The sequence below is a fragment of the Xenopus laevis genome, chromosome 2S (genome assembly GCF_017654675.1).
Source record: "Xenopus laevis strain J_2021 chromosome 2S, Xenopus_laevis_v10.1, whole genome shotgun sequence".
Taxonomy (NCBI): domain Eukaryota; kingdom Metazoa; phylum Chordata; class Amphibia; order Anura; family Pipidae; genus Xenopus; species Xenopus laevis.
In genome coordinates, this window is record NC_054374.1 from 92,126,546 (window position 1) to 92,140,911 (window position 14,366).

Consider the following 14,366-nt stretch of genomic DNA (forward strand, 5'->3'; position numbering starts at 1 on the left):
TGCCGGCACCTGTGCTCCCACCACCACCATCCTGCGCGAGAGCGTCCGCATGCGTCGAAGCACTGGAGATGATGCGTACAGGAGTATGCGTCCCTAGTGCTTCTTCGGATTACGGCTAGGTGGCATGCAGCCCCTAAAATCGTGCCGCCCTAGGCCCGGGCCTTTGTGGCCTCGCCAGGCTGATGTGTGTATCCATACCAACAGACCACTATGCAGCCAATCACTAGAACTTTATGTTCCTGACCTAGGAAACTGCATTGAAGAACTTCCTATCAGCTTACGGATAGTCCTAATTACTTGTGCTTCTCACCGTGCCCAGTCCTTTAGCTGATCTGCAACTCTAAAACTGTCAGGTTCTTATTGTTGAGTGCAACCGAGAACATTTCTCTACTAAAAATGTTCTCCTGGTTGTAAAACCAGAAGGACTGACCAGCAGGTGGTGCTGTTGCTTCATTTTCAATATATCAGCAGTGGTAATGTGCTGCTTGACAAAAAGCTGACCCCTCTTGTGACCTGCTGATTTGTTATTAATATCCTTGTGTCCAACCTAAGGCATCTCAGATGGCTATGCAGGTGCATATAAATAAGCCAATGGCAGGAATGAAGAGGAGGAATTGGAAATATTTCTAAAGATGTATTTTGCTGTCCCAAACCTGCCTAGTGGATATAAGAAACATTTAAAAAAGGGTCTAAGCATTGGTGGGTGTGCCACTGATTTTGTATTGATTGTAAAGAAACACTCATTACTGTATGTGTTTTGTTTTTTTACCATAGGCTGTCTGTTAGCAAACTTATCTCACACAGTGATTGTGGATGAATGCCAACAGCATCTGTGCCAATTCAATATTAATATTAAAATGCATTTTAACATAGCCTGTTTATCAGCTTGCTGTGTTCAAGGGTGGATATTTTGCAAGAAGCAAATCAAAATAAGTATTATGTCACCTCTGCCAAAACCAGGGACCTATGGTAAATAAATTTGATAGCCTTTTCCTTGTCTGCCTCTCCCTCCTTTGTTTACACCTTAAGATACTTACAGGTAGTTTCCCAATTCACCATCTAGAATAAGTTCGTAGAGTGCTGGCTTGCCCTGCATTTTACATAGATAGACTCTTTTCTTTGAGACACAACAGGGTAGTTCACATTATATAAATATACACAAGGCAGTCCTTTATAAAATGCATAATGGATTTTGTGTTTGCACCATATTTTTATAGAAACTGACCCTATCCACCTATTTATTCTGAAATCAAGCCCAACCACAAAGGCCCGGACTGGTTGCCAGCTGCATGTGATGAACTCTATGATTTGTGCCTCTCTGCAAGTGATTGTGTGCAATACTGGGGAGGAGGGGGACAGTGGATACCTGCCTGGGATAAAGTCTCCCTGTGTGCGTGCGATCCTGAGGGGGGGGGGGAGCGTGCAAGTGGGTGATTGATAATGGCAGCCTCAGGGTGCCCACAGACAAAATCCGGCCATGTCTGCAATGTATTTAATTTATACATTATGTATTTAATTTAAATTTATATTTGTAGTCCCTTTTAGTGTTTACAGCCCAGGGCAAATTATATCTCTGTCTTACTCTAAACCAGACTTGATCAATCAATTCAAAAAGGTTGAGAAGGGATGTACTGTGCATACAGTAAGATTTACCTGCTTCCATCAGTATCTTCTCTTTCATAAATAAAGTACAGTACTAACATATATCATAAAACATTGGCAGACATTTTTTCCACTAAGTAAATATCCTTTTTCAAAGCTCACTTGCTTTTTCAATGAACACCACAGCTTCTCAGGCTCTGTTTTGTATGACATTTGAATGTTGTGTGAAAGTGTATAAGAACATCAAAATTACTGGTCAAGCCTAGTCAACACCTTTTATTCAAAAAAATGCCTTCCTGGATTGCAGAGACATTCTGTAAAAATAATAAAACAAAAATTGCATCAATGCATAATGTCATATACATTTCTTTGTACATCATTTACATATTTTGGATCATCCAACTGAGAGCCATGATCTAGTAGTTTATAGGGCCAGGTAACTGCATGTTTAACCCTCCATAATCCAACATGTACATAGGCCATTGCTAGAAAAAAAAAAGAAAGAACACTTGATTAAATAATCATAAAACTATAGAATTTATTAGCTGTATATTAAGTTAGAAACACACCAATTTACCAAATACTACACAATGGTCATTTTTAACTATGTCAAATGTCTTGGGATCATACTGTATGTTTCCAAGTGTAGCCTTTTCTGATGTAAATAGCTCTGATAAGGAACTGACTATGCTATTCACCCATAGGAAGCACAAAGACTTGTGGCTTCTGTTGCCATTTTGGCCTACACAGGCTGAGCAACTATAATAGCGAGCATCAAAAACAATCTCTTATGATGATGGATAAATGGTTATTGAATTTAGCTGAAATGAGATAACCTGGTAACCATATGGCAAGCATCATAGGATGCTCAGGGACACCTGTTTTAAGCTGGCCATAGACACAAAGATCCGACCGTAAGAATCATCGTACGATCTGACTTTCCCATCTCCCGACCTGCCACTAAACATTCAGATCAAATAAAGTACAAAAGAATAGATCAGCCGATGTTCTGCCCCTGACAGCAATCGTACGACCGATCTCCGCCGGACGGACCACACACGGTCCAAAAATCGTACGAATCCTCTATTCGTACGATCAGATCTTTGCGTCTATGGCCAGCTTTAGCCTGAAGGACTGCTTTTCCTGTTTTAATATGTTTTTCAGGGATTTAATAGTATTATTTTAATACATACTACGAATTGTCCAGACTGTATATGCTTACCACAAGTGATACGTGATGTGCTGAGGAGATGGGATCCATGTTGGAAGAGGAGGATGACGAAGATGAACAGTTTGAAGAAGCTGAAGATATGGAGTTCCCTTCTGACACTCTTTTCCGTTTCCGCTTGGGACCAGTGTTACCATTTTCTAAAGATTACATATTTGAAAAACATTATTATTAAAAATAATAAGATCCACCATCTCAAAAGCTTTTAAACACTACAAATACAGTATATATTAACTCAGACAATTTTCATGCTTACTGCTTGCTCCCCAGCTCTTCAAAAATTATGTATATTGAAGGTTGAAACTGTATGTACTGCAAGCTAATGTATGTGTTGCCTTGCTGCATATTCATCTAAGATATTAGTGCTTAGTCTTTCCATGTAGGAACAATTAGCATTCCTGATAAAACATAAACATGTTGGATAATGTAATAATAAGATCAAATACTATAAGGCCAAAAGTCTGTCTGTGTCGGTTCCTAGCAAAAAGACATGTGTGCTCATCTCCTATTGCAAAGCAATGGTAGTACAGGTATGGGACCTGTTTTCCAGAATGCTCGGGACCTGGGGTTTTCCAGATAACGAATGTTTCTGTAATTTGGATCTTCACACCTTAAGTCTACTAGAAAATAATGTAAACATGAAATAAATCCAATAGGCTGGTTTTGGGATCAAGTTGGGATCAAGTACAAGGTATGGTTTTATTTTGACAGAGAAAAAGGAAATTGTTTATAAAAATTTGGATAAAATAGAGTCTATGGGAAACAGCCTTTCCGTAATTTGGAGCATTCTGGTTAACTGATCCCATACCTGTAAAAGTTTATTTAATAATATCCTCCTGTGTTTCACAAAAGCCTTAGTAAAAAAAAAAACCTTCATTTTTTTAAATTTAAATTTTTGTCTACAGGAGATATTGAAAGGTAAAGGTGTCATCTGTAGCCTTAGCCGAGGCTGTATCAGCTTGCACTTTCAGCTTTAGTTAAGAATACAGTTTTTCCTCTGGCCACAAACATCCTTATATCTTTCAGTAGTCCTCCTTTAGTATTAGAAACCCATTACATGAAGTGAGCATGAGATGCAGTCCTACGATTAGCCAACAAGGAATTTCAGCCCTAGTCCTATAACTGCCATCAAGAATAATTCAGCAAAATACAGTTTTGTAATTGCAGTTAATGTGTGAAATCTCTGTGCTCATTATGCAGGAGTAATTTGTGGCCTGTTACCACACTGCTGTTAACTTAAATAATACATATGTTGTAACCCTAGTACATTAGAGATTGGAGTAAGATGTTTTAAGTTAAAATATTATACAATTTTTTTTTTTAAGAGAGAGAGCAAAGATAGTAAAGTATAGTAAAACGGAGATAGACACCTATTATATTTAATGATAGGGAGTAAAGGGAAGAAGTGAGATAACAGCATAGTGTTCCATATTCAAATATAATTCATATAAAAAATGTGGAGCAGAGTCTTAACTAAGCCCCTTTGTACATGTGAAGAAGAACACACATAAGAATAAATATTGCAGTTGCACATTATTACAAGTTAAGAAGCATAAGTAATTTATTAATGTGTTGCTACCAACTGTTCTTGGTTTATTTATTGAAAGACTAAGTGCATAAAGTTATCTTTTATTAATTGCAGGGTCGGACTGGGGGGCCTGGGGTCTACCGGGGCTGCTGCTTTGGGGCCCCCACACCGCCCCCTGGCCAAGTGTTGGCAAGGCCCTCTGCCCCACCCCCCCACGCATGTACATTTTCTCCTGTTCACTGAGGGCCGGGAGGGAGGTTGGAGGGGCTGCACCAATAACTGGCCCGGAGGTGCCCACAAGGGCTGGGGGCCCACCGGGTTTTTCCCCGGGTTTCCCGCAGGCCCAGTCTGACCCTGATTAAGTGTATTTCTCTAATAAATCCTCTATTGAAACAGTAATTCTATTTTTTTTTTTCGTTTTTGCTATACTGTCACATGTTTACTCCACCTTTGTTCTGGCATTAAAATCACACGAACTAGTGGAACTTACTTATTTTGGGGGGCTCACTGCAGATTTCAGGAAATGGCCTGCATCAAGATATAAAATTAAATTTAGCACAAGGAGTTATAGCAAATGTATAACCAGAAATGTAAATGTAAATTCAGAAAATATTCACATACAGTATATATATTAGATATTATAATGCAGTAAAACAGTGTGTGATTGGATCACCAGTTACTTCCCCCAGTTGTATCTATTAACATTGGAGACAAACATCACTGGTGATGTTGGCCATAGCAACCAATTAGATCTTTGGTTTTGTTTTCTAACTTGCAGGTTACTGTTCAAATCTAAATGCTGATTGGTTGCTATGGGCAACATCAGCAGTGTTATAAAATACAGCAATGCCAATAAATACAACCCTTAATATACAAAGGAGAAAAGAAAGAATGACAACAGTGTGAAAGAGTAAAAGAAAGAAGGAAGGTAACAGAGAGAGAATGCAATATAAAGGGAACCAGTTAAGAAAATGTGATTAAAGGTGGCCATACACGGGCAGATAAAGCTGCCGATATCGGTCGTTTGGACCGATTTGACAGCTTATCTGCCCGTGTATGGGGGCTTCCAACGGGTCTTCCCGATCGATATCTAGCCACGATATCGATCGGGAAGGTTTGATTTTTAACCGACCGGCCCGTCGGAGCCCTTGGCGCATCGTAATTCGATCGTTCGGCCATATGGCCGAACGTTCGAATTACCCCCGATATAGCCATGCCGTTAGTGGCATATCGGGGAAAGATCCGCTCGTTTGGCGATGTCGCCAAACGAGCGGATCTTTGAGTCTATGGCCACCTTAAGACAATCATTCTTAACAGTGGGCTGGTGGTCTAAAGGCCACATTATGGGGCATATTTATTATGCTGTGTAAAAGAATTTTGCTGATAAAACGGTGTAAAATAAATGGTGATGGTTTGTGTAATTTTACACCATGCAAACGCTAGATTTGACACCTTTAATTTACATTGCTTCCAGCGGAAGTCACTCTAAGAAAAAAATGCATAAAATATTTACACTGTTTTTTACACGGCGAAGCCTGCCGATGTGTGATAGTATTATCCCTCTGATTTTTACACACCATAATAAATATGCCCCTTTGTGTAGGGTCCACTTCTCTCCCCCTGCAATTTGTAGGCAGACGGAGAAAAGTGGATCCACTCCTATACGTTTCTGTGTGTAGCTGCACTGCCATTTCTTTCTGCTCCGTGCAGCTGCGCTCGGGCCTGCACTGCGCTTGTCAGTGCATCAACAGGTAGAAGCGTATAGGAGCAGATCCACTTCTGTCCCCCTGCCTACAAAATGCATGCAAAGGAAAGCTGCTTCACACAATAACATTTGACAGTGTTGCTAAGCTGTGTTTTTACGGTTGGGATAAGCTTGCTCCCAGGTTAATGATAATGGGCCAGATTCAATTCAGTGAGAAAAAGTCTCCTGGTTTATCAGGTGAAAACTCATGGAAAAGATTCAATTCGAAGAGACAACATCTTTTCTCCTAATCCAATTTTTTCCCCATAGACTGCAATAGAGGTTTTGTGTGGTAAATTGTGAGATAAGGTTTTCTGAATTGAATTGCATCTCAAATTGAATCTTGTCCATAACTTTTCATGTGATAAACCTTTTCCTCACTGAACTGAATATGGCCCAATGCATTTAACTTCCCCTAAGAACATTAACATCACAACAGTGTATTTCCACTTCTTAATGCTTGGTGCAACATTTAAAAGACTTTGTGCTATTGTAGTTGCTAACATAAACATCCCCATAGTTAATAATGGAATCTAAAAATAGCAAATGTTAATTATTAACCATTGGTTCATTTTAAATACCTACTGTGTACCAAACAATCACAACATTTAAAAGAGTAATTCATAAGGTCTGTATATGTTTACAATTATTACTGGTGACATGATCATTTTACATACCAGACAGATCATGGCAAATCAAACACTTACTCTAACTGTTTTATTACCACCATCTGGATTTGGTCTTGTGCTTTGAGAATGTTTTCCAGCCGATGGAGGTCATAGGAATTAGGGTTTCTGAAAGGGATGTCATTTGGCATACCTCGGACTTCAACTGCATCAGGATTATCCCTAATAAGTTTGTAAGGTATCAGCGCTGGTTGATCCAGACCTAGCGCTTTACCTGCATTGCAAAGTAAGAACAGAAATATATATATGAAATTAGAAATACAAAAATAGGCATAATACACTTAACATTAAAATATAGTTTTACCCCGGTATTTATGGCTGGGAGATAACAGAACAGAATAACTGGCACTAATATCATTGATACCTTGTTCCTGATCAGTTTTGTCATTTTTTGTAATTGCATGTAGATGGAACTGAAAAACTATCGGATAAATAATTTTTCTGAAGGATACAGTCATGTAAAGTACAGAAAAGGTAGGTTTGTTGAAGCAGGCAGTTAGATTGTCCCTGAGGCTGCGTTCTCTAGCAGGCTGAATAGGTGATGCACCGTATGCAATACTACACCCAGCATGCAAATTTACATGTTTGTGGAAGGGTAATTCATTGCTTTATTGAATATTAATTTGAAAAGCTCACTACAGACAGACAGGCAGATTATAAAACCACTATGCAAACTGGTGATATCTGCCTACACCTTTGACATAGAACAAGCAGATTCCAATTAAACAAAGTTGTTAAATCCACAGCAGTTCAGTTCACGGATCAATTGTCTAATACGGCCCATCTTGTGTGTGGCCTTAGTGGAATTCCTATTCAGCCACTGGGCCAAACTGTACACCTACCAAGTGGACCCAAATTTAATTAAGCTTTTAATATCAACAACGTCTGTTGCTGTACAGCTTGAGAAAAAAAAAATGTTCTTAGAGGTGCCATAAAATATGTACAGTATATAATTTTTAGCAAATTTGTTTGCTAAAAATTCAGCAAGCACAAAATAATATATAAAAAATATCTGGAGCACCTCTGAAACCACAGTAACAAACATGTCTCATTTAAAATACTGCCTAAGCATCAAGGGTCTCTGGTAACTTGTTTGGCTGCAGGCAGGTGACAGAGCAGAGGGTGACTTGCCCACCATTTTGTTCATTCACTTGTAATACTTAAAGGGGTGGGTCACCTTTAAGGTAACTCTTATGTTATAGAATGGCCAATTCTAAGCAATTTTTCAATTGGTTTTCATTATTTATTTTTTACAGCTTTATTATTTGCCTTTTCCGACTCTTTGCAGCTTTCAAATGGGCTTCGCTGACTCCCTTCTAAAAAAACAAATGCTCTGTAAGGCTACAAATGTATTGTTATTGTTACTTTTTATTACTGATCCTTTTATTCAGGCCCTCTTCTATTAATTTGGACCCTAGTTACCAGATTGGTTAAGATGCAAATTGAAGAGTTCCTGAATAAAAAGCTAAATAACTCAATAACCTTCAATAATAAAAAATGAAAACAAATTGCAAATTGTTTCAGAATATGACTCTCTACATTATACTAAAAGTTATCCCTTTAAATGCTGCCAGAAAGTCTCCGATCTTGTTCCAGATTTAAGGTAATGGAACACCACTTAATGGAATCAATATTGTTTAACTAACCATACTTACCATATTTTTCGTTAAAGAGTTCCTTTACTTGTTCTCTGAGAATAACTTTTTCTCCCAATCTGTTGGCATCCTCATCATCTGAAAGTAGTAGATTTTTATAAAACCATATATTATAAATTGGATTTTTACTAAACCATTAAAAACACTGATAATCAAAATATTAAGCACATTTATAAGTAACGACAGTTGCAAATCAATACGTGGAGACCGATATAGGCCCTTGTACAGGGTGAAAATGAGGCTCTCTGCAATCAGTGGCTGATAGATCTGGACAGGCCCTTTGTTTGATCTGACTGCTGGCTTGAACACTGGATCAGCCTGATTCAGTCAACCAACTAAGTGACTGTTTTAGTGCCAAAGATGAAAAACAACAGAGGCCCACAATTCGTATCTTATATTCATGTGGATCCCTCTACACAAAACTACATACACGTACAACAATGCTACTAATTAGCATGTTTTATCTTTGCATACAAAATTGCCCTTAATATTCTTAAGTATTCAATTAAATGAGCTTCTCAAAGCGTAAAGTAATCTATTCAATGTATAGGCAGTAATCTAATCTTAATATTGGAAAATTAACTTTGCTTCCTTCTCAACCCCAGAAGGTAATGTATTTTGCACATCCAAAATTTGTAATTCTAATGCTACCTCTGCAATGTACTGAAGCACGTTGGGTTATAACAGTAACATTTGTAATTATTTTGATATAGCAGAAAGCAGCAAAATAAGTTACAATTTCATCAAATCATGTCTTACCAGGTCTTGGGATGAGTCCTTGAAACGGCCTAATGAACCAAAAAAAAAAAAAGAAAAGAAAAAGTTTTGTATATGGTCGTATGGCTTCCTTAATAACCTAACCAGAGGCTAGTGTGGTGTTCTCTTAAAATACTAATAATATTCTAGAATTATTATTTTTTTACATGAATGGTAAGTTTCACTGTCACTACATAAATTCCATGGCATTTGCACTGCGGGCTGCAAATCAGATGCTCCATAGTAAAATGATGCAGCTGTGTTCTGTTCACCAGAGACATACCTTGTAACTGTGAATCTGATTTTATCAGCCACCGCTAATATCCTTTCTAGATTTTGTGACCCAAAGGTGCAAGGCTTCCGGAAGGGTATCCCAGGAGGAAGGCCCTCTATAATGACAGACCCTGGGTTGTTCTTGATGCGTTTGTAAGGAACTTGGACTGGATATTTTATCCCTAGGGCTTCCCCTGAAATAGACAGATATTACAGTTCAATCCCACTTACCAAGTCAAAATAAGTCAAATATCATAACAAATAGCTGGGAAAAATTCATCTCAAGAACAGAAAATATAAAATTACTGTAGATCTGGTAAAACAGAACTTCACTAGAACTTCCCATTGATGGGATTAAAACCCATCCCCTTGATGCTGCTTTCCAAGGATGCTTTTCCATGCCTTCTGCAACTAAGCTCACTGTGCTCACTGGGCATGAGTTCTCTTATCACACCCCAGAATACATGCCATTGGTTCTCACCATATTTTTTATTAAACAGGACTTGCACTTGTTCTCTCAATGTGTTGGCAATATCGATGCGGGAAAGTCTGGCATCAAAACTCTCTAAAATGAAAAAAAGGAACAAAAGAATATCCAGTGATGCTGTGCAGTCAGAAGTATGTTCAGCACTTATTAAAGGAACAATGAAGAATATGCAACGTACGTCTCCAGGAAAAGCACGTATGTACACTCAATATGTTACTGGACGACATCTCCATTGTTTAAGGACAACTTCTTTACATATTAGCAGTAGAGCAGTATCAACTTGTTGGCTCCAAATACACTAGTAGTGGAGAGCCAGTGTGCTGCATAATATAAAATGATGCTGCATAATGCCACAAGTCAGCTGAAGATACACCACTAAGAGAATATATATTGTTCTGTAGATGTCTAAATATCTATACAAGATAAATTGGTCGTTCAATGATTTATCAGTCACAAAATTTGGTTTGGAGCAAAGTTTTATTTTGTTTTATTTATTTTCAAATCCAGTAAAGATGCCTGATGCTTGGATGCTACGGGGTAATGTGATCACAGGTACAACGTTTGCTCCAGTTTTAGTTTATTAATAGAAACCAGCAAGTAGCATTATTTGGTCTGTGTTGTGAAAGCAAATTAATACAAATCTAATTGGTTGCTACAGGTTACTAGAACAGGAGCAAATAATGCACCTGTTACAACAGGTATTATTCCCTTTTATATATTCTATGTATTTTAACATTATATGCAATCTTGATGGTGAATGGTGAGCTTAGTTTCATAATTTATGAGATAATAAGAAAGACAGAAAAATATGTTTACCTTGAAAGCTAGGCCTTGTGTTGGTTTCATCTAATATAACTTCATTACTTTTATCATTAAAGCCTTAAAAAACAAAACAAAAAAAACAGATGTTTTTCTTCTACAACCTGATCTACACACTTCACAAGGCCATGTGTGCTAAAATGGCACAGAGCAAACTGCAAAGAAATGGATGCATACTGTCATATATTCCCCCCACAATTATGTTTTATTTTTCTAAGGACTTTGCAAAAGTATTTATACAACTATCACTGCAATAACATTTTTTGAAGCCTCCTACCTAGAGTTCCAGGGCTGCCTACAACACAGTCTTCCAGTCCTTCAGAAATCAACTCAGGCCTGGGAAAAATAGACAAAATAAAAACTGAATTATATCTCAAATCTAATATCCAATATATTAGAGCCAATATCCAATGCTAATTTCACATTTGCTCAAGTACTTATTTTGAATACTGATATGAGAGCTCAGCAACCCAGTCAAAACAGCTTTACATTTAACCATATTCTCTTAATTATAGATTACATTTGGTTTAGCTTTCACAGTAAATATCTACTCAGGAAAGTACAATGTGATACCAGGCTACTTTTATAGCCCTACTGACCACAGTGTCTGTAATTACAAAAATTGCTGCCTCATAGGATCAACTGTTAAATATAGTTTCTGATTGCATACTCTTTATAAACAAGCACTCCGTAATCAGCACAGAACCCACATATTATTTAACAAGATTTAGTACTTGGGAAATGAATGCTTACTACTAATGATACATCCAACACATTTAAAAATAGAGTACATGTTCTGTGACTCTCTTTTAAAAGTCAATAATAGAATAGTAGATGACAGAATTTGTATGAATGGCAGACCCATGAACACATGATTATGCATTTACCAAATGTATGAACAAATTAAGTGGGTTGAATTTTGCCCTTGGTATAGCATATTTTTGAAAACGGTATATGAGTGTCAAAACAAAAACTGGCAAGCAAAATCCATTCAATCAGATTTTCTAAATCGGCCTCCTCGGTTATCCAGTTACAAGGACAGATTTGTTATGATAGAAATTATTTCCCATTAAAATTGCAATTCATTCAGAAATCTGGACCAACAGCCAGTTATATGTATGTCTATCTTAAGGTGTTTGAAATTGTAGACACTGGGGGCTAAAACAATTTCTACTATTACAATCTAAAAAATGCATCTATATTTCCCAAATATGCTTCCTAAGATTCCGTAACGGTAATTATGAACACTAAGGAACACAATAAGACAGACTAAAAACATGTAACAGTGGACAAGATTTTCACAGCAGCTGTGAAAAAGCCTCCATTGTCCATTTTACCTTTTTACAACAAACTGAATGCCATCACTGTATTCCAGTATCCTTCTAAGTTTTGTGATTCCAAAACAGTTCGGCCGCCGGAATGCGACACCTTCTGGCAATCCTAGAACAAAGAGATCTTCTGGGTACATCAAGAACTTGGCATATGGCACTTTGACAGGTCCGGAGGCTCCAATGGCCTTAGCTGCATTAAAAATACTGTATTAAGTAACTGGCAAAGTTATTGTTCCTTATAAAGTTGATTTTAATGAATGTTTATAGTATCAGTAAACAATGTAATATATAAGAACTTTGATTTTGTGATATTCAAAATTATTCAAACACGTTTTAGGGCACAAAGCTCGAAAACTCGAAAACACATAAACCATGCTTCCCTGCTCTTCTGCTGAGTAATCGGATTTAACAGCTCATATCAGTGCAATCCGGCCAATCACTGCACTGGTCAAATGTCACACAGGATGATCAGATCACAGATCAGATAACTGGCAGTACAGGCAGGGTGTGATCAGCTGTACATATTTATTTTTTGTACTCTATACTCTAAACTATTTTCCTTTATGTATACCAGTACAGCACATAGTGCTTTATTAAATGTCATGTGTTCGACTGACCCATGTTCATACCTATGTACTATACTGCAGGTATGAAGGACATTCATACATCATTATATCATAAGGAAGACGCATTCGCATTTCTGCAGACATACAGTATATGTATACATTGATTTATAAACACACACACAATATAAAGACTGTACATTGTAAGCAGGGGCATGAGAGCTGGAAGTAGGGATCTCGTCTAGAACGCAAAAACACATAATGAGCTTGAGTATCTCAGGAGTATCTGAAATATTCCTTTCTTAGTTAACTTTCAAGTTTGCAAGAAGTGGTCAGGACAGAAGAACAACCTTGTCCCATTTAAATAATTCAATTCTATATTTTTATATTAAACCATGGAAACAAATTAATTAAAATTAATTAATTAAAATTCCTAAAACTGTTGTTGTACTTGTTCTCTTAAAAATATTGGGGTTTACAGCTTTTGCAGATATTATATTTATATAGATTTTTCTTCCTAAATTTTATTAAAGTTTTTGTCAAACATATTATTTGATTTACTATTACTTAATATAATGAATTACTTACCATATTTTCTGTTAAAGAGATTTTCTACATGTTTCCGTAGCTGCCTTATTATATCTCCTATTCCTTCATAACACAGGAGAAAAAAAAAACGTAGTTAATAATATCGTTAGAAGTCTGTTAATAGTTATTTTTATATTAAAAAATGGTTACAGTTCTCTAGTAGTAGTTTGCAAAAATTACAGATTACAGGTTGGAAATCTCTAAATTCCAAGATATCAGTTGGGGCTCTATGGGTAATTAACTGGTGCAAATATTCTAAAATCTGAAAGTCCAACAGGGGATAGAAATTATGATTGCAGGGGACCACAGAAGATATGGTGTCGGATAATGAATGGGGTAAAACGAGATAAGCAGAGATCCTCCAATATATTAAATGATGCCATATTCCAACCACAGAGCTGTAGCAGAACTATTGCAATATGCTATTTAGATGTCACACAGCAATAATGTGTCAGCATATAATTCAATAACACATTTTTGTTGCGGTTAACACTTTATTACATTGCTCCTAACTTTCTCCTTGCCTTTTATGCTGACATTGGTTGGAATGTTTTAGTATATAGCTATTATATTTCAACAGCACCTGGTCTTTCCCTTCCCATATTAACAATGCAGTTATTTATAATCGCTCTTCACGTAATTTAAAATTGTAGTAAGAAAGTTATTTCTTTTCTATCAAATGTACAAGCAGGAAAGCTACACATTATATTTACCATCCAGGTGTTTGTTTTCATTCCTGAGTCCACCACAGGGTCTATCATCGCAAACTGTAGATATACAGTAAAAACAAAACTAGCAAAAGCACACAATCAGATTCAGTTCAAGAAATATTAACAAGCACTCTCTGCTTTTTTAGTGGCGTAAACTTAATTATACCTTTTCCAGTGTCCAGCACATAGCTTGGGTCCTCTGGAGCCAAATGATTTTTCACACACTCGGCTAGTCTATCTGAAAAAAAAAAAAGTTATTGTAAAAGTAGCCATGAGATAAAAAGGATAATAAAAACAACATGCTTTTTAAAGAAATTATACATCTGACAAAAATATTGCTCATAAAGAAACTGAATGTATAAAAGACATTTTCAGTGTTTTGTTTTAGTTTCTATT

The 14,366-nt window shown here is 36.9% G+C and overlaps 1 protein-coding gene across 8 annotated transcripts in view; it reads right to left on the bottom strand.

Annotated features, from left to right (window-relative positions):
* Positions 1-1,863: 1,863 nt before the first annotated feature.
* Positions 1,864-14,366, bottom strand: part of gtf2ird1.S (GTF2I repeat domain containing 1 S homeolog) — a 61,837-nt gene continuing 49,334 nt past the window's right edge. For 6 of the 8 annotated variants that reach the window (XM_018248129.2, XM_041583027.1, XM_018248128.2 and 3 more), the window contains 14 exons: positions 14,137-14,208; positions 13,974-14,027; positions 13,261-13,323; positions 12,116-12,299; positions 11,056-11,114; positions 10,776-10,838; positions 9,954-10,037; positions 9,483-9,666; positions 9,203-9,231; positions 8,444-8,521; positions 6,810-7,002; positions 4,849-4,886; positions 2,825-2,970; positions 1,864-2,087 (listed from right to left, as the gene is read on the bottom strand). In XM_018248129.2, coding sequence (XP_018103618.1) covers positions 2,019-2,087; positions 2,825-2,970; positions 4,849-4,886; positions 6,810-7,002; positions 8,444-8,521; positions 9,203-9,231; positions 9,483-9,666; positions 9,954-10,037; positions 10,776-10,838; positions 11,056-11,114; positions 12,116-12,299; positions 13,261-13,323; positions 13,974-14,027; positions 14,137-14,208 — 1,316 coding nt within the window. In that variant the 3' untranslated portion in view covers positions 1,864-2,018. 8 annotated transcript variants of the gene reach the window in all.